Below are 21,512 nucleotides of genomic sequence, written 5' to 3' on the forward strand. Positions count from 1 at the left end.
GTCATTTGATGGCCACCTTCTAGGGTGTCATCCATCTCCTTCAACAAGGAGACTACAAGACAGCCCGCAATAGCAAGGATGTCTGTTTCTAAATCCTAATTTATCTGTTTCACTGCTAGTACCTATAGTCTGAGGCAAGTGGAGTTCAATACTGTTAGAAATGGGGTATTTGGCAGTTCTTGTTACCCCCCCTGTCCAAGCAAGGAAACTCACTCTAGTCAGGATAAAGGGGAATCACCCTCAGTTAACCCCGCTCACCCCCTTGGTAGCTTGGCACGAGCAGGCAGGCTTAACTTCAGAAGCAATGTGTAAAGTATTTGTACCAACACACACAGTAACAGTGAAAACACTACAAAATGACAACACAGGGTTAGAAAAACATATGTATCTAGACACAAGACCAAAATGACAAAAACCCAACATACACAAGTCAAGATATGAATTTTAAAAAGAATAATCCTTAGAAAACAGGGAGAATGCTGTTATTGCACAAGAGTACCTGGGTAGTGACAAAATAAAGCCGCACGGGCAGCGTGCGTCGAAAAAAAGGCCAGCGATGCGTCGATTTCTCACTCGCAAGGAAGACCGCGTGTTGCTCCCCCTTCAGTCGGGTTGGCGTGTGTCGTTCCCGGACGAGCACCTTGGGTCCAGGCAGGCTCTGCGTTGATTTTCCGCTCCCAGCAGTGTTTTGTTGAAATCCGATCGCAGTGTCAAGAAACCCTGCTGTTTGGGGACTTGCGTCGTTAACAGCAGCCGCTGCGGGTGTTGTGTCATTTCTCCAGCCGCGTTCTGTCGATCTCCCAGCAGCGATGCAGGTGGAGCGTAAATTTTAGCCACGAGGCCGGTGGCGCGTCGTTTATAAGCTGTATATCGGGTGGTGCGTCGAAAGTTTCCCTGCACCGCAGTCTTTGCGTGGATTTCTGTTTTTTTCCCACCAGTTTCATCTTTCAAGGGCCCAGAGACAGGTTAGGGCACCACTTGGCAGGGCAGGACTCTCAGCAGAAAGTCCAGGTGCTGGCTGAGAGAAGTCTTTGATGTCCCTGAGACTTCAACAACAGGAGGCAAGCTCAGTTCAAGCCCTTGGAGATTCTTCACCAGTGGGAAGTCACACAAAAGTCAGTCTTTGTCCTCTCTCAGTCAGAAGTAGCTACTGCAGGCCAACCCAGCAAAGCACAGTCACAGGCAAGGGGGCAGGGCTCTTCATTCCAGCTTCTCCAGCTCTTCTCCTGGGCAGAGGTTCCTCTTGGTTTCAGAAGTAATCTGATTTTCAGGGTTTTTGGGTCCACTTCTTATACCCCTTTCTGCCTTTGAAGTAGGCCTGCTTCAAAGAGAAGTCTCTGTTGTATACAAGATCCTGCCTTGCCCAGGACAGGCCCTAGACACACAAGGGGGTTGGAGACTGCATTGTCTGAGGGCAGACACAGCCCTTTCAGGTGTAAGTGACCACTTCTCCCGTCCACTCCAGCCCAGATGGCCCATCAGGATATGCAGGCTACACCCCAGCTCCTTTTGTGCCACTGTCTACAGGAGAGGTGCAAATAGCCCAACTGTCAAACTGACCCAGACAGTGAATCCACAAACAGGCAGCGTCACAGAATGGTTTAAGCAAGAAAATGCCTACTTTCGAAAAGTGGCATTTTTTAAACACACAATCTAAAAACAACCTTTACCAAAAGATGTATTTTTAAATTGTGATTTCAGAGACCCTAAAGTCCATATTTCTATCTGCTCCCAAAGGGAATCTGCACCTTTAATGATATTTAAAGACAGCCCCCATGTTAACCTATGAGAGAGATCGGCCTTGCAACAGTGAAAACCTAATCTGGCAGTAATTCACTGTTAGGACATGTAAAACACATCAGTGCACGTCCCACCTTTAACATACATTGCACCCTGCCCCTGGGGCTACCTAGGGCATATACCTTAGGGATCCCTTACATGTATGAAAAGGGAAGGTTTAGGCCTGGCAAGTGGGTACACTTGCCAAGTCGAATTGACAGTTTAAACTGCAAACACAGACACTGCAGTGGCAGATCTGAGGCATGTTTACAGGGCTACTAAGGTGGGTGGTACAACCAGTGCTGCAGGCCCACTAGTAGCATTTGATTTACGGGCCCTGGGCACCTCTAGTGCACGGTAATAGGGACTTATTAGTAAACCATATATGCCTATCAGGGATAAGCCAACTTACACGTAGAATTTATACATGGAACATTGACACTTTAGCACTGGTAGGCAGTAGTAAAGTGTCCAGAGCAAACAAAACAGCAAAAACAGAGTCCAGCGCACAGCAACAACCTGGGAAGCAGAGGCAAAAATGCAGGGGAGACCACACCAAGTCTAACAAATACCAATTGAAAGACCTACCCTTCAGAATCACGAGAGCCCAAAGGGTGTTCACCAAATAAATGGTGGTTGTGGCAGCACATTTTATGGCATCCACGTGTTCCATACTTGAATACATGGCTGATAAAGGGGAGCAGACCAGTCAACAATAATGCCCCACTCGATTGCAGGAAATGGTTTTCATCAGTGAGGGTTCACAGTGATAAAAAAAAAAAGGTCTAATTTCTGTGCAAAACAAATGCAAATGTTCCTGAGAGCCACACTCAATGCAGTGACAGGCAAAACCTAACCTGTTCCAGACATAGTAATTATGTCCCAAAGGCTGCTATGACTTTACCACACCGTTGCATCCTCTGACAGCAAGAATGATCATGAAGCTATTTGGATGTTGGCCTCTTGTACTGCCTTAGTACTGAATATAAAGTTACACTTGCACCCGGCTTCAGGGTTGTATACCCAGACAGTGAAAACAAGTGACTGGTAATTTGCGAGGTAGAGGGGAATGGCAGAATTTACTTTTGGTACAGCTCAGCGTTCAGCACAAACTGCGGTGGTGGAACCCGAAGAATCAAATACTGGTCAAGCCATTTCTCGACCCACAGCCGCAAGTGACACCCAATGCAAGGACCTCCCCTATTGGTTGAGATGCTCACATACTAACCCTGGCCATTCATGGTCAACTGTCTTTGCAAGAGTGTCTCCTTTACATCAGTTTGTTGAAAGCCATGGCTATCCAACTAGCCTTTCAAGCTTTTTTGCCTGGCATTAGCCACAAAGTAGTTCTCATTTGCACAGACAATAGGATGGTGATGTATAATATAAAAGAAAAATGGGAGCGTGCTCTCACTGCAGCTGTCCAAGCTCACACTGCCCATTTGGCAACATGCCATCAAGTACCCTTGCTGGAGGAATATCCCCCAGGGATGAGCAACGACTATGCAAATGGCTCTTGCTGAGGCTGACGAATGGGAGATTGCTCTAAGGGTGTCAGTCATATTTCCGATATTGGGGCCAGTCAAGAGTGAACATGCTCATAACTCACTAAAGTAGAAAACCATTTCAACCAGGTACCCTAACCTTCTGTCCCGGGCAATGGAATAATTTAAACATTGTTACACCAAAAACGTCAGGGCAGGACTACTCTTCTACCTCTCTTAGCAGGCCTTAAAGGTTTATTTCCCCAAAAACGTTTTCCAACTATTTTCAAGATTTCAGTCAGTAAGGACATTATGGAAGGCCAAAAGAGGCCCATCCTTTATTACCAGCTATTAATTCATGGAACCTTAAGACTGTGCTAGCGGACATATTAGCCACCCGTTTGAGACCTTCCATTTGTGTCCACTATTTCAGTCTTGGAAGGTGGCATTTCTTGTCGCCATCACTTAGGTTTGCAGTCAGTGGAAAAACATTTCATTCAAGTACATAACAATCAGGAAGTCCTAGGGACCCATCCTCGTTGCTTGCTAAAAGACGCCTCTCTTTTTTGCTAACCAGTCTATTAATGTTCCTTCATTTTCTCCAGCGGCTGATACACATTTGATGTTAGGAGAGCTCTAACGAGCTAGGCTCACTGTATCAAATCCAAAAACAAAACATCAGTCAGTGACACACTGAAACAGTCCCACCATTGCAATCCAATCTAAAAGGATGGTATGGCGGGGTGGACTACAAAATGCACCCAGTCTTTTTACAATAAGGTGAAGCACATATTACCGACTATGCTTCGAGCTAAAATCCTTCCGAGGCAAAACCCTTTACCACACATTTGCAAAGTGGCTACTTAGCCTACTATCCAAGTGTTCACTATAAATTACTGTGTAGATATTCTGGCACATAAACAAGGTCCTGTTGGACAAACTGTCCTTAAACACTGTTTCACACATCTGTTCCTGCTTGGAAGCCACTTCTTTAGGGAGTGTGTACTGTGTTTCAGTCAAAGCATGTGATCTACAGCTCCACATGCTGCAAACAGAAACAGGTATTTTACATGCAACAACGGGCTCGCAGATTGTAGGTCTGTAGATTCGCATGAGCCTTTTCCATGTCCCTGGATGCAAATTCGTATCACTGTTCAAATGTTACCTCTACTATACCAGTGGATTCTGTGCTCTGGCATTGTGGGTTAGAACATCTTTAAAGAAAAACAAATTGTAACGTTACAAGCCCAACACTAGATGGCAGGAGTGCGCACTGCATGTGAATCAACAGGGCTACGCGTTGGTAACCGATAGTCACTGTTTCTTTCATGACTGCAAACAACGAGCAAATATCAGTACGTTGCATGCGTTTTCTGGTACAGAGCTTTAATCAGGTATAAGACAAGTTGTTTTGAAGAAAACCCCGAATTTTATCCAAAAGCCCCATTCGAGTTCCACTTGAACTATATGGTGAACTCCTCTCCATCAGAAATGTCTAAACGCAGACGAGCTTGAAGAAGCTCTTTACATTTATATTAATCTAACTAAACATTTGTCGAAAAACTGTTATTTGCCTTTGCTCAAACTTTTGACAGATATCGTATTTACAAAGAGAGCATACATGGATTGATTTCGTATTATATGTCCGTCTTACATAAGAAAACCAACAGAAGAGTAAATGGAAAAGTGGCAGCACACTCAGAGACATTGGCAATTAACAGAGACCTTTACGCAGTTTTCCAAGAATGCCAGTAACACGTCTCATATGACAGATGCTATTTACTTTAGCAGATTCACAAGCATCTGAATTCAAGGGAGAAAGTGTACATATTTATACTACTCTCTAAAAGAAACTTCTACAGTTAACATTAATCAGGGACGTCCACCAAAGAAGTTGAAAATGATCTCTCTTGAAAGGAAACTGTCCAACCTAATCAAACGTTATTTAACATGTTATTGGTTGGGAGCAATACAAAGCATTCGTTTTCACTAATTTATGAAGTCCAATTGTGGATCTCAATTTTAACTAAGGACACGTATTTTTTTCTTTCTAACCCACACTTTAGCGACAGCTAGCACATAGCATACCACATTGTCAAGGCATTAAAATAAATATGTATTTCCATTGCAAATAAGGTAACAAATGCATGAACAAACAAATAATAAAACACAAATCTTAAGAAGGGCAAAGTATCATCCTCCACATATTTTTGGTTGTAATGCTGATGTGAATAAGAAAAACATATACACAAGCAAGAGTGAGCCTTGCAAATAAGTTAAATGGTCCATTTCTTATTAGAAAAATATACAGATATAAATATGATCAGTTTCTGCATTTACTATTCACTGTCACTTTGTGAAATTAGAATGGCTTCACTTTGACCGTCAGCTTCCATTGCCAGAAGGGCTTCCACTGTTTCTAAAGAGACACCACCAGGTGTGCTAATATGCATTGTTGTTCCATCCCCATTGGTGACTATAAAAATGCCTTCTGGTTGCGGCAATACAGATGTGCCAGGACAAGACATAACAAGCCCATCTGTAGCTGGAATAAATAGCTGCTCGTATCCCTGAGTGAACAGTTCATGGCCCTCATTGGCAATGTCAAAAGATATACATTCTACTTCATTAACCACATTTTCCAGTTCACTATGCCGATTTGACTCTTCCTTTCCAGTACATTGCAACTCATTTGAATGTTTCAATTTAGAGGTCACTGAGGGTTGTAGAATATGAATGGAAGACTCAGATTGTGTCTTATATAAAAATTGATTGTCTGTTGGTAGGTTTCCTGAAAATGTATCCTCAAGATGCTGTATATGATCAATGGTGCCATTAAGTTCCGAATGCACATGCACTTTAAGTGTGCACTGGTTAATTGCATCCTGCTGAAGTCCCTGATCAATATGTTGGCTTAGTTGCCCATTTGGGGGATGAAGTATCTGACCGTCTGCAATATTCACTAATGGCATGGAAACGGATGTTTCAGAGTTCAGTGCTTTACATGTAGAGTTCTGATTTTCAAAGTGGTGGTCAGCAGATCCTTTTGATTTACAGTTAGGCCTCAGTGGAGTATCCATTGCCTCTGGTTGTGTTTTTGAGTTTGGAAAATTACCTTCGCTTCTTTGAGTGAACGAAACAGACTGTGAATAATCCAATCTTTCATATGCAGGACATAAGAGTAACTCAGAATTTGAGGAATCAATTCCGGCTTTTTGGTTGGAAAACTCTTTGCATGTCTGTGTATGAGAACTTGTGTTGCTAGCACTGTATGTTTCAAGACATATGTCCTCTCCAACTACGCTTTTCTTTTCAGATGCTGACACAATTTCATTCTGCTGCCAAACAGAACCTATAATAAAACAAAGGACATATTTACTTACTGAAACCTTATGTAAATGCCACCCAAAAACAAAAAGAATACTACTTCACTTAAGAACATTGCAAGGGTTTGTGAGATTGCCTTGCAGTATTTTGACCAGTATTTAGGTAAAAAGAACAAGGTAATTCATGCTAAAGTGTTCATGTGAGATTTTAGTTTAGAATAGAACAGGAGTAATTATAAAGCAAGTTTAAAGGGTTTTTGTGAAACAGCACTTAAAGAACGTGATTTCATTATATGAAGGAGACTATCTGGGCAAGTCGTGTCATTAGGCTATGATACAAACAAACTAGAAACACACTAGGAGCTAAATCAAGACAGCTGTTGCATTTCATATTTGCTGGGTCTGCATGTGAATTGCAAATATTCACTCGAAAAGGAAATTGAATCTTTAATGTTTTTACAGGGAAGAAAATAAGTTAGGTAGACATTTTCAGTGGGACCATTGAACAGATATTTTATCTATGAATATGCAGCTGGACATCCCTGTAAGAGGGTGAACTCAGCCTGGAATTATTAATTAACACAACGAACTGAAGTTGTGAGGTAAGGCAGTGTCGCAGGTTGCAAAAGCTATATTAAGCAATCAAACCACCATACCTGCTGTCTAAAAAGCATGCTACAGAGGGTCAGTAGAAAGGAAAAGAAAAAAGCCACTTCAAAGTTTGGAAACCCCATAGCTGATTCGGCCATCTATTGTTCTCCCTTCGGGAGGTCAAATTATTTAAGATGTGTCAGTGGTCTTCAAAAATAAGATGTAATGTAATGGTGAGTACATAATATTAAAACTGTACTGAATTAGGCATGCAGGTAACTAACTGGAAATCCCCAAAATCACAAAAATCCCAGAAAATATGAAAATCATATGGTTTTAAATTACACTCAATAAAGGTTGTGTATGAAACACAATGCACAACAATGACACCAGGAAATAATACAAAAATGTATCAGCATTGATACCAGTCTAGTAAATGTCGGAGGAAAGTATGGCAGTACCGTCACCTTTAACCACTATCTCATTTTTCATTTCACAATATATCTGTGATCACCTGTGATGATTACTTGGTTTCAAGACTAAATAAGTAGTGTTCATCACGTCAAAGGTGAGAGCAGGGGCCACTGCAGATTGCCCTCCAGCTCCCACTCTGGAAAAAAAGGCATAAAGAGGTGCAGCTTAATCCTGAAAGCTCCCCCACCTGTTTTGAAACCTCTAGGGGTGGAGACTAGGAAGAAGTGCGAGTCACAAACCCACTGGAATCATCCCAGACATGCATAGACAAGGATCCAGAACTTGATGAGGATGAAAGAGAGACCCTGGCGATCAGGCAACCACAGGTGGGCCCCCCCCTGCTTGCCCGCTTGATCCCTCAGCCACCAATAATAGTAGAAGTGACATTAAAACCACTAACACAGCGGCACCAATGGGAGCGGTGGGCAAGGCCGGCTTTTGGGCGGTGCGGCTGCACCGGGCGCTGACATCAGGGGGGCGCTGTGTTTAGCAATAAATCCAGAAACCTGCGATTTAAAAGCACCTGCTGAAAAGTTTCTTGTGCGTTCAACCTTCAGAAAACAATTAAAATGTCAAGGTACCTCTTGTGATTAATGTTCCTGCTAGGGAGAGAGAGGGGAGTTATGGCTAGCGGCAGCTTTCACTCAGCATAAAGTAGCACAGAGGGTTAATATGCCTGCTGCAAAAATCAGAACTATGGGGCATGCTATGGGGCACCTTTTCTTGCACCCCTTAGAGCTCCCCTAAATCCACCATGTGTGTGTCATACTTAAAATATGGCGCACAATGGTGGTAGTTAGGGGACTAGCGTCAGAACTGTTTACACTAGTCTGGTGCTTTGCAGAATTAGCATAAAAAATGTTGACACTAATCTTGCAAAGCACCCAGAGGCCCACTGTAGCCAATGGAAGCCCCCTTTTAATGCGTGCTCTGAGCAGATGTTAAAAGTGCTGGAAAAAAAATGTGTAATTTCTTTGCCCCCCCCCCCCCCCCACCCCCCCCACGGAGCGGGGATGTCCCTTTGCATAAATTTTGCCTGGTGCAGGCGTAATGTAGCGCGAAGAGTTACAAAGTGGCACAGCATTTTTTGGCCTTCTAACACATCAGCGTGAAAAAAAAAAACACTAATGTGGCATTAGAATAGCACTAGGGGGCTCTTAAATATGCCCCTATGGGGCATATTTGAAAAAGGTGGCGCTGCACACAGTGCTGCGCTACTTTTCTTGCGGCCCTAAAGCTACCATGTGTGCATCATATTTAAGATACAGTGCACCATAGCGGTAGTTAGGGGACTAGTGTCTGAATTTTTTTATGTTAGTCCGGCGCTTTGCAGGATTAGCATCAAAAATGTTTATGGTAATCCTGCAAAGCACCTAGAGGCCCATTGTAACCAATGGAAGACTCCTTTTAATGCCTGCTCTGAGCAGGTGTTATAAGTGCTGGAAAAAATATGCAAAGAAATCTGTCAGATTCTTTGCGTCATTTTTTGGCCTCGCTAACAGGGGGATGCCCCCTTTGCATACACTGTGCCTGGCGCAGGCATAATGTAGCGCAAAAGGTACAAAGTGGTGCAATGCATGCATTGTGCCACTTTGTACATATGGAGCAGCATTTTTGGCCTTTTCATGCCACTTTAGCCTAAAAAAATAAATTAAAAAAAAAAAAGACACAAATGTAGCATTAGAATGGCAGTAGGGGCTCTTAAATATGCCTCTATAGGGCTTTTTTTTAAAAAGTGGCTCTGCACACAGTGCTGCGCCACTTTTCTTGCGCCCCTTAGCGCCCTCATGTGTGTGCTGTATTTAAAATATGGCGCACCATGGCAGTAGTTAGGGGACTAGCATCCAAATTTTTGACGCAAGTAAGGCGCTTTGCAGAATTAAAAATGTTGATGCTAATCCTGCAAAGCACCCAGATGCCCATTCTAATCAACGGAAGCCTCCTTTTAACACCTGCTCTGAGCAGGCATTGAAAGAGCGGGAAAAAAAATGACGCAAAGAAATATGTCAGATTTCTTTGTGCACTGCAATCAATTGGAAAAGTACACATTTCGGAATGGGAAGGGTACGCATAAATGAGGACACCCTCTGCACCAGCAGAGAGTGGGAAACAAGACCTCTCATTTAAGTAACTGTTGTTAGCGATCAGGGAAACCAGATCAGTCTTGGAGAACATAACTGACGCAGTGGCAGCAGACATTAACTTGCTCCGGTAAGATGTCGGGAGAATCGCAGAATGAGTCTCTGCAATGAAGAACAATATTAGCGACCTTATGGAATTCTCAAAATGCTGCAGTAAGGAGTTCAGCAACTTAGGCAGACCACCCACTGCCTTCACATCAAGACAGCATTCGCAAAGGGGAGATCTTGCCGCAACAAAATCTGGGTGGTGGGTTGCCCCGAAAAAGGGCACAACAATGGAAAGCTTTGTCAAGATGTTTACAAAAACTATAGTAAAACCAGAAGATCTATACCAACATTTCATAAAAGAATGGGCCTACCACACGCAGAGCACCCCATCAAGACTCTGAATGAGATAAAGGCCCATCACAATACACATCCTGAATTTCAAAGACAGGGACACAATCCTACAGGTAGCTCGCTTACACAGTGCACTACAATTCGAGAACCACACCATCATGATCTTTCTGCACCACACAAAGGAGGTGCAAGCTAGGCCCATATCCTTTGATAAGGTGAAACTGGAGTCCCAAAAATGCAACTTATAGTATATAATTATTTTGCCTCCTCCCAAACAAATTTTCTAGCAGAAGACAAATCCTGAATCTTCATGTCACCGGACGAGGCATGGGAGTGGTTAGGGGGATGGTGCCCAGTGGCAAACAGACTAAGCTCACAATCACCAATGAAGTGTCCGGATCGAGAGGAAACCACTCACAGAGCCTAACAGCAAAGAGATATTGGGACATACATCAAATAGGGCCAGCTATAGTTCCAAAGGACATATTGCAGGACAAACTTGGAACATGGCCAAACAGTACAACCACAACAGGTGACATCAGAGGCAGGAGTCTCACAATTCACACGAGTTCTACCACTGACGACCACTGACACACACACCTTACAGAGCCTGCAACATTCCATTCATCCAGAGACAGATATGAGAATCTGAGAGAAGGAACAGTAACAGGTTTAGTTTTAACTGGGGTGAGCAACAGATATCCGAGAAGTTGGGAAGGCAAATAGTTTGAAACTTAACGAAGTATAGAGGCAGAAGTTCTGTGAGGAAAGGAGTAGTCAGACATGGCAGAAAGCACACAACTGTTTAGGTGGTGAAAGCAGGCCACACACCCCAAAGTACATCATAGCAACTATTATGCAAAAAAGACCCAAACTGGCTGGTCTCTTTACCCTCTCATGGAACATGAATGGGTTGGGCAACAAACTGAAGAGAGGGGTAGTGTTGCAGTTTCTGTTTTAACATTACCCCAAACTCATCCAGTTGCAGGAGACCTGGAACAGTGAGGCTCTCAACTGGCCTCTTGGCACCTGCCCACAGACTGGAAACATGAATACTGAGGAAAATGGGAGACGGGCTAACCAGACTGCTGGATTCAATCACAGTCCCAGGGTGTGACTTCAAGCTAACGATGAAAGAAGAGAGACAGAAACATCAAGGGTTCACACTTGGGAGTGGAAGACAGACTGCTTCAAACCTTTCCCTAAGCACTGGGTCCAACTGATCTATGGAGTGGCGAGAATCCAGAGGTCAGGAAACATAAATGTCTACCGCAATTGGCTCCATGTCAGATTTTTTTCTAATCCTAGAGGCACAGGGACCCTAGGTACCTGGCCAGGGGAATAATAGACCACTATCCAATATGTAAATGGCTTGATCTGCCTATTCCACAGACGGAATAGAAACTGGAACCCTGGACCTTACAGACTGAAACACCAATAAATTCCTTGCCTCTAGTACAGAACAGTATTTTAAAGAAAACACAGTCTGTTGTGTGACATCCAGAATGGTGGTCTGGGAAGCTTATAATACAGTATTTGAAGAGCAATGATCTCCCACACGACAGGGAAAAGAGAGAATGGACCATGGAGAAAGAGCCATTAGAGGAAAGGCTCAGCAGATGGGAGGCAAAAAACAAATAAAGACCCACAGCTGTGCTCTCACATCAAACATACATAGCCATGAACAAGTAGGGGGGGTGCAGCCAGGGAACAGTATAGAGTAGAAGAGCACAAGCAATATGAGGTGGGGAATAAGGAGGGAAAACTCGTAGCATAGCTGGCAAAACAAGAAAAAGGAAAAGAGACAACGGTAGATCATCAGAGTAGAAACTGCAGAAGAGATGCTGGTCAGTGGAGCTGAAGAGATGGCCTGTACTTTAGCAATGCACCTCACTGATCTGGAACAATCCTGGGCAAGAAGAGCCTGGAGCAGCTTGAGAGTTTCATGAATGACATACCCACACCAACTCTGAATGGGGGAAGACAGCAAGTTGTTGGATTGCGGGCTTGGGAAGGAAGGGCTAAGGAAAGCCATCCAACAGCTCAAGAGAGGCAAGACCACAGGCTCAAATTGTTTTCCTCCAGAGTACTTTACGAGGTTGAGCGGGAAGCTGGTTTGACCATTAAATGCCATGTGGTACGAGAACAGAGTCGAGAGGAGCCTTCACTACAGACAATGAAGGATAGGTGGGAGAGAGATTTAGGAAGCCTAGAAGGGGTGGGGCATGGGAGGAAGCATGCTGCTACCCTCACAAAGTGGCCATTAGAGTGAGGTTCCACCTAGTGCAGATTAATGTACTGCACCAAGCACATTTTACCAGGAGCAGGCTGTTCCACATGGGAAAGATCGATAATGAAAGGTGCCTGGCCCGATGGGTACATTAATTCACACCATAGGGGGCTGTCCAGGATTATGACAACTGAGAGCATGTGGGGAGCTCAATTTAACATTGCTGGAAGAAGACATTGATCTTAACGCTGCATTTGTAACCTCGAGAATATAGGGAGACCAGACTTTACCATGATACACACTACTGTTCTTTAGTGTAGCCAAGACAGATGTTATCAGAATGTTGGGTAGTCCAGTAACACATAGATTTGAAGACTGGACCACTAATTTAGATTGGTGTATGAGGCCAGAGGAGATAGTGTACAAAACCCCCAGATACCCATGCAAAGCTGGCAAAATCTGGGGACAGTGGAGGGACTATCCCAAAATGGAATGAAGCCACTGGCAATAGAGGCAGGACTACAATCCCATGATAGAAGAACAGAGTACCAAGGAAGCAAAATGACACCCGGGGGGGCAAGGAGTGGTGGTAGCCAGTGTCTCCATTGTTGTACTTGCAAGCTCCATGCTGTGCTTATACCGTCAGAATGAATTAATATTGTGTGTCACTGCTGGTTGTGGTTGCTGGATCTGTATTGGACCATTTTGTTATGCAATATTTTTCAAAAGTGACTAACATATCAATAACAAGTTTTTTTTGTTTTTTTAATATAACATTACCTTTTAATTTTCTCTTGGAATTGTTGAGGACAAATAAACTTTGTAATGACGGTAATGCAAAGATAATCAGTTCGAAAAAAGGAATGTTTATTAAGCAGTTAATTAAAGCTTGAATGTAAGGTTTTGGTTGGGTGGATCAAGTCTTGGATTTGCTGGAGAATCTTTATCATTCCCATTATTGGACTGTTTCACCAGGAGGGACTGTGAATGCAAGTGAGTCAATTTCAGGTCTGTAGCTAAAGCCTGATCAAGCTAGGCATTTTGGTAACTGGGTCCTGGAAGGTGTTAGACTATTTCTAAATGGTCAGATTAAGCTAGTCTCTGATCAGACATCTTGAGGAGCATGGGTAAAGCGTGCACTGCTCCCAGGACCTCCCTTTCGGGAATCGTGGTGGTCATGGAGAGTTTCTGGAGATGAGTAATAACCGCACCTACCATACAAAGTTGTTTAGTACAGTTTGATTTACAGTCATGTTTCAAATGTTTTCTCTTTAGGAGGTCAACGCATACTAAAGCAAGCCAGGGAAGTTATAACCCCTTTCACAAATGTTTAAGACCACTAAAAATGGGCAGGTCCCCTGGAATTATCTTCATAGGGCCCTGAAATCGAAGTCTGTGACATTTGCTTAATCTTCCTTTCTTCATAATAGTCCTCTCCTTCAACCACAAGTTGTCTCCATGAAAAATATTGAAGTCTTGAGTAAAGCTCTGCCTGAGCTGGATTAAGAGGAAGATTAACCCTGAAATGTGTGAAGTGACTTAATCTCTGTGATGTAAATACATCACTTACCCTTTCTCTCTTTAGCATCCTCAGCCAGGATGCGTTGAAATGAATGGAATATGTGGACTTGTTTACATAGTCTACTATGATTATTTACGCTTTGTCCTTTGTTTCTAGAATGTGGGGGCCTCTATATTTTAACATCCAGCTGCATGGAATGGCAAACCCTCAACTTCTATAAAGCACTTTAAATGAACACTGATAAAAACGTATTCATTCCTGTTACCAATAATTTAATTCTATTAGGCCCTCTTATTGTCCAATTCTACTCCGCAATCAATCTTTAAACAATAGCAACTAGTTGGCTACAAGATAGTCAGTGTAGAGACTTTCCTATACTTTGATCAACCTTCAAAGAATGCATAAGTTCCAACAGTGCTGAATCAGCAACCTGCAAACAAGCTAGCAAAGCAATATGGAAATATGTATTGGTAGAAGTGAAAGGAATATTTTGTGATATGAAAGTACTATCTTTGTTAGTTCCCTGGCACAAGCGGGCATTATTAATGGGAAAGTGTTTTGGGTCTCTGGTAATAACATCTGAGCAAAAAGGGCACAGAAAAGTACTGAACATGATCAAGCATACCAGAAGCACACGCGCTATGAAAAATCTTACCTCAAGAACAAAAAAAAAATCTACAGTTGAAGTAGCCGTACCGATAGTACTATTAGATTGCAAAAAAACTGAATTTGAAAGGTAAAGTTCACTACAGTACATCCCTGTAGGTTCACCAATGATTTAAGGGAAACCAAGAATCCTGCAATCTTCTGTGGTACTAAACAATCTGCACAGCATGTGCAGCCTGGCCAAGTCTTACGAGGTTCACTCATTCATATCTTTCATAAGGATTTGCCATCCATGAAAATCAGTACCAAATTAACAACAAACGATGAGTTTGTTAGGATTAGGGACACTGATCTGAGGTGAGGGGCTTTATCAATCCTGAACAGGACCAGAAGGGAAGACAATCTGATACCCCGCTGAGAGTCCCATTTTTCAGAACAGCCTCCCTTTTAAAGAGCCAATACAATGCCCTCCTGTCGATTTTTTCCTCAGTCACCACTTGCATGACTGAGATCGTAAACAAAATCAGTGCAGGAAAAATCTGTAGTAAGGAATTAATATAAAATACACAGGCTTAGAATTATGAAGAGACTTTAGAATCGCCTTTCAGAGAAGTGTCTCAGAAGGTTAAGTGAACCCCTTGGGTGCTTTGGACGTAACGGTTATGTCCTCGGCGCTCGGGTGCCAAGGACGTAACCATCACGTCCTGCACCTGGGCCCACGGGGATGCTAGCGCTCCCCCTGTGGGCCTCCCACCCCACTCCCCTGGTCAGGGATGGAAGGGGAATCGATTCCCCTTCCACCTGACCCCACTCCAGTGACATCTGATGACGTCAGCACGCGATCGTGTGCTGACCTCAAAGGTCACCCCATCTCACTGGTGATTGGAAGAGAAATGCTTTCATTTCTCTTCCGATTGAGGGGTGGGGAGGAGATCAGGGAGGCATGAAAGGAAAGAAAATGCTTTTCCTTTCATGTCTCTTCAAGCATTCCCGCAGCACGATCGTGCAGCGATCGTGCTCTAGGAATGCCCACTAGACACCAGGGACTTAGTTTACATTCTATTAACAAAGAAGGGGAGCGGCCCCTTGGGCAAGGGTCACTCCCCAAGGGGGGCATTTTTTTTTTTTATGAGGCCATTTCGGCCCCCCTTGGGGGCAGATGCCACTAGGCACCAGGGATTATTATTATTATAATTTTTTTTTTAACAGGTGGGGAGCGACCCCTTAGGCAATGGTTGCTCCCTTGGGGGAAACTTGTTTTTGGCCATTTCTGCCCCCCTTGGGGCAGATCGGCCTATTTTTATTAAGCCGATCTGTCCCCCTTGGGAGCAGGATACACTAGGCACCAGGGATTTTTATTTTTTACAGATGGGGAGCGACTCCTTAGGCAAGGGTCGCTCCCCTGGGGGGCAATTTTATTTTAGGCCATTTCTGCCCCCCTTGGGGGCAGATCGGCCTATTTCTATTAGGCAAAAAACACTTTGGCACCAGGGATTGGTGTGTGTGTGTTTTTTGTTTGGGGGTGGGGGGAGCCGCTTGGGCAAGGTTGCTCCCCATGGGGGCACATTACTGTTGGTCATTTCTGCCTCCCTTGATGCAGATTGGTCTATTTTTGTAAGACCCATCCGCCCCAAAGGGGGCAGAAAGCCCACTAGACACCAGGGAAGATTTTTTTTTATTTTATTTTTTTAAATAGAGGGTGGGGGTATGGCCATTCCCCCACCCCAAATAAATGGGGACAAAGTTGTTCTGCCAAGCGGTGGGCAGATAGGGCAATTACCCTCGATCCACATCCCGGGGCGGGGAGAGGCGCAGAAAGCCAACTAGCTGCCAGGGATTTTTTTTTTTTAAATAAAAAATAGTGGGGTGGTGGCTATCAACCAGTATGGGCATCATTATGCCCCCAACTGAAGGGGGTAACAGTCTTTCAGTTCTCCCCCTGCACATTAAAAGATCTTATCCCAAAAGCAAGCAAGAGGACATTTGATTATTTTGGGTTTGGATTTTACATTCGGGCCATGAGAGTTTGGCTAACTCAAAATCGCCCCACTTGGAATGATGAGGGCTGCACTTTTTGGACTTTGGGACACTGCCATCTAGAAAACTCTACATGACCTAGACACATCTGAAAACTAAACATCTGGGTGAGTCCAGGGTGGTGTGCTTCACTTACACCTGCACCATTTTCTTACCCACAATGCCCTGCAAACCTCCAACTTTGCTTGAAATCACACATTTTCCCAACATTTTTGTGATGGAACCTTCTGGAATCTGCAGGAATCCACAACATTACTACCACCTAGCATTGTTGCATATATTCCAATAAAGCCCCCCTTGTCAGCCTAAAAATGTTTTTCTTCCCCCCCCCTAAACTGCCCTTTTGGACCCGCTTTGGTTCCCCCTCAATTTCGACATATTTTTGTCTCTTCCCGGTCATAGGCACTTGGCCCACCTACACAAATGAGGTATCATTTTTATTGGAAGACTGAGGGGAACGATGGGCGGTAGAAAATTTGTGCCGGTGAGGTGATCCCACAAAGAAATGTGGGAAAATGTGATTTTTTTAGCTAAATTTGAGGTTTGCTGAGGATTCTGGGTAAGAAAACACTGGGGTATCCACGCAAGCCACACCTCCCTGGACTCTCTCAGGTGTCTAGTTTTCAGAATGTCTGGGTTCGGTAGGTTTCCCTAGATGGCTGCTGAGCCCAGGAACAAAAACGCAGGTGCCCCGTCCCTGCAAAAACAGCTAGTTTTGTAATTGATGCTTTTGATGTGTCCACGTAGAGTTTTGGGGCATTTGCTGTCACGTGCTCTAGGCCTACCCACACATGTGAGGTACCACTTTTATTGGGAGACTTGGGGGAGTGCTGGGTGGAAGGAAATTTATGGCTCCTCTCAGATTCTATAACTCCATATCACCGAAAAGTGAGGAAAAAGTGTTTTTTTTGCCAAATTATGAGGTTTGCAAAGGATTCTGGGTAAGAGAACCTGGTGAAAGCCCCACAAGTCACCCCATTCTGAATTTCTCTAGGTGTCTAGTTTAAAAAAATGTATATGTTTGCTAGGTTTCCCTAGATGCCAGCTGAGCTAGAGGCCGAAATCCACAGCTAGGCACTTTGCAAAAAACGGGTCAGTTTTCTTTGGGAAAATGTGATGTGTCCATGTTGGGTTTTGTGGCATTTGCTGATGCGGGCACTAGGCCTACCCACACAAGTGAGGTACCATTTTTATCGCAGACTTTTAGAAGTGCTGGGTGGAAGGAAGTTTGTGGCTGCTCTTAGATTCTAGAACTTTGCAGCACCAAAATGTGAGGGAAAAGTGTTTTCTTTGCCAAATTGAGGTTTGCAAAGGATTCTGGGTAACAGAACATGGTAAGAGCCCCACAAGTCACCCCATCCTGGATTCCTCTAGGTGTCTAGTTTAAAAAAAAAATGCATAGGTTTGCTAGGCTTCCCTAGGTGCCGGCTGAGCTAGAGGCCAAAATCCACAGCTAGGCAATTTCCCCAAAACACTTCAGATTTTAATGTAAAAATGTAATGTGTCCATGTTGCGTTTCCTGTTGTGGGCACTAGGCCTATCCACACAAGTGAGGTACCATTTTTAAATTGGGAGACTTGGGAGGGGAAACAGAATAGAAGAACAAGTGTTATTGCCCCTTGTCTTTCTCTACATGTTTTCCTTCCAAATGTAATACAGTGTGTAAAGAATGTCTATTTGAGAAATGTCCTGTAATTCACATGCTAGGACGGGGACCCCGGAATTCAGAGATGTGCAAATAGCCACTGCTTCTCAACACCTTATCTTGTGCCCATTTTGGAAATACAAAGATTTCCTTGATACCTATTTTTTACTCTTTATATTTCACCAAATTAATTGCTGTATACTTGGTATACAATGAAAACCCATTGAAAGGTGCAGCTCATTTATTGAATCTGGGTACCTAGGGTTCTTGATGAAGCTACAAGCCCTATATATCCCCGCAACTAGAAGAAGAGTACATCAGACATGACAGTATATTCAGTTAAAAAATCTGCCATAGCTGGAAAAAGTTATAGAAGAAAACGTGGACAGAAATGGCATTTTGTTTTTTTACCTCAAATTCAATATTTCTTTTGATTTTAGCTGTTACTTTCTGTAGGAAAACCTTGAAGGATCTACACAAATGACCTCTTGCTGCATTTAGAATGTTGTCCCAGTAAAATACCAAAATTGTGTTGAAAAATGTGGTGTTCTGATTCAAGTCTGCCTCTTTCTGAAAGCTGGGAAGATGGTGATTTTAGTACAGCAAACACTTTGTTGATGGCATTTTCAGGGGGGAAAACACATGCTTTCTTCTGCAGCCCCCTTTTCCCCATTCTTTTGTTTACAAAAAACCCTAAATGTTAGCTGTATTTTGGCTAATCTCTTGGTCTCCTCCAGGGGAACCCACAAACTCTGGGTACCTCTAGAATCCCTAGGACGTTGGCAACAAAGTGTGAACTACCCCAGAATAGCCAAAAAACAGGCTCGGCACCTAGGGGGGAAAAGGCCTAGCAGCGAAGGGGTTAAAGAAACTGAAAAGAAAACGGTTAAAAGATAGGCACTGTGAAATTCTTGCTGTATGGAGGCCCTTGCAAATATAGTTCCCAAACTGAAACACAGTCCCTTAACATACTAGTTAACCTTGACCACAAATATAAATGGGTACTTAAAACTTTTCTGCAAACAAACTCCTACAGTAGTGTGGGAATATAGATCTTGATCTTGACAGCCTACACCTAACCTCATTTAATTAGAACCAAAAAACCTTGACAATGAGCACATGGAAATGTTTTCAGCAATACATCTGAAATGCAACATTTATCTAAATTTCCTGTTCCAAATCGTGAAAGGGAAATAATTGGATCATAACTACAGTCACTCATTTTCTGAACCTTACAACACTAAATATTACCAGAAAAGTTTACTGTTACGACAGGCTGACATGAGGGGCCCCATTTTCTTAAGTAGGAAGGTTTAGCAAAGACTCTTGCAATAGCTGACTGTAACTACCTCCTTATCTTTTGTCCACTAACTGTGGTTTGAATTATTAATTTTCTCACTTCCAAAAAGAGGATGTTATTGCCTATTCCCACTGCTACAGGGTAAAAAAGGACCCTGATGTGTGTTTTGAGTACTCAATTACCTCTGTTTAGGCTTACTACATGCAATTAGGCTAAATAAGGAAGCAGCTTAACATTCTGTCGCAGCAGTCCAAGAAAAGAGAGGTCTACACTTCGTCCACTCGAGAATCAGTGCCAAAGGGGATTTTGATAAAACATTGTAATTAAAAGTGATCTCTGCAGAAAAAGCATTCTGGGGGAATAAATATGGGCAAGTATTCAGGCTGTCCTTGTCTGTTTTAATGGCTAGTGACAACGGTAAGAGCGTTTAGGAAATTTACTTTTGCCATCACAAGATATATTTAAATTGTTTAGACTTTTAGACTATACACTTAAGGCAGTGTTGTCCTCTTACAAAGGCTTGAAGACCAAGATGTCCACTTTCTCGTGAAGGATATAGTCATGTGCATACATATCCATTTTCATTGGGAAGTTCGTCAGTAGGGAGTCTGACAATGGCAAAAACATGGAGACAGAATGCAAGGTGTGAAACAGAAGCGCTTCCTCATAGTTTGTCTTGTCCTGCGCTGTGATTGAATATCCAAAGAAAACTGAACATGTTTTACTGTAATCCACTTTGGGATGTAGGATATTCCTGAAGGAATATGGGCCTTACAACAAGAACACATCAGCAGATACACAGCTCTAAAACCAGGCCCGTCTTTCACAGAAAGCTACATACGTCGGGCTTGCCTTCTAGCTGTAGCAGCACGAGTACCCTTTTTTAAATAGGTGCGATATCAGGGGCTATGGCAGGGTCAAAAACAGTTAATTACCACTGTGTTACCATTGTGTACCTTTCTCAGACTCATCCTGCGAGCCTGGCAATGTCTTTTTGCACGTACCCATAAAAACAATCACAAATGCTGATAATTAGGCACAACAACATTGACACCGTCCATTTTGGATTGCAATCCAAATTTGGACAACCTTGTATACGACTAAAGTGAAACTAGGAAAGGTTTGCAATTTTGCTGGACTGTTTAGAATGGATACTTTAGCCTGGAACACAGAAAGCTCTTGGCGCTCTCTGAAGGCTATTTCTCTATCTAGCTCTACATGAATAATAAAATGTTATTTCCACATTAGCCTCTGAAAATAGTAATATATACATATATGCTCTTCCTGGACAGCCTTGCTAGCTGCATGAGTGAATATAGCTTCCTTAATAATCTGCATGTCCAATTCAAGAGTCATCCTTCCACAAAATTTCCCAGAGACCTCCTTGTGCCAAGGAGTCATAATTTATGAGTGACGATTTGAATATCACATCTGTCGCACATCCAGTGTTAATAGGGAAAACAATAGGGACATGGGAGCAGTTCTGGTACCTTTGGTTAGATGAGTTTAATGGCAGGGGGCACCAGTGATGTACTGGCCTTTTGAATGACTGCCTGGGTCAGAGATATGGACGTTAGGCCAAAGCTTCGACTAGGATCTAATAAATGCAGAAAAGGAAAGCCTAATGGGACATTAGGGTCAAAGTAGGACTGTTTCGGACAGGAGAACTTGCAAAACGTGAATCATTATGAATTGTGTTTTGAAAGTGATGGAAGCTGACCAGTATTAAGCTACCATCTGAATTTGGTATTTCCTCCTTACTTAATGCAAGTGGAGGGGGAGCAGATCTGCAGCAATTCCACTAAATTCAATTACTCTGGCCTTATATAAAAAGCACCAGTGGTGGCTACTCTGGTATGCGCGACCACTGTCATACAATGTAGTGCACAGCTGCTTGAGGTCAGAGGAAATACTAACCCACATGTCTTTTGTCTGAATGACTGTTGACAGCCACGTGTGTCAGTCGAACTGGTGACGCCTGAACTCTTTCAGAGATTTCTACTCAGATTAGACCAATGTTTTCATGTTTGGAGAACAC

The 21,512-nt window shown here is 43.2% G+C and overlaps 1 protein-coding gene across 4 annotated transcripts in view; it reads right to left on the minus strand.

Moving 5' to 3' along the window:
* Window positions 1-4,633: 4,633 nt before the first annotated feature.
* Window positions 4,634-21,512, minus strand: part of ZNF839 (zinc finger protein 839) — a 124,094-nt gene continuing 107,215 nt past the window's right edge. For all 4 annotated transcript variants that reach the window (XM_069207310.1, XM_069207308.1, XM_069207307.1 and 1 more), the window contains one exon: window positions 4,634-6,615. In XM_069207310.1, the coding sequence (XP_069063411.1) occupies window positions 5,603-6,615 (1,013 nt within the window). In that variant the 3' untranslated portion in view covers window positions 4,634-5,602. The remainder of the gene's footprint in view (window positions 6,616-21,512) is intronic.

The sequence above is a fragment of the Pleurodeles waltl genome, chromosome 9, assembly GCF_031143425.1.
Source record: "Pleurodeles waltl isolate 20211129_DDA chromosome 9, aPleWal1.hap1.20221129, whole genome shotgun sequence".
Classification (NCBI taxonomy): domain Eukaryota; kingdom Metazoa; phylum Chordata; class Amphibia; order Caudata; family Salamandridae; genus Pleurodeles; species Pleurodeles waltl.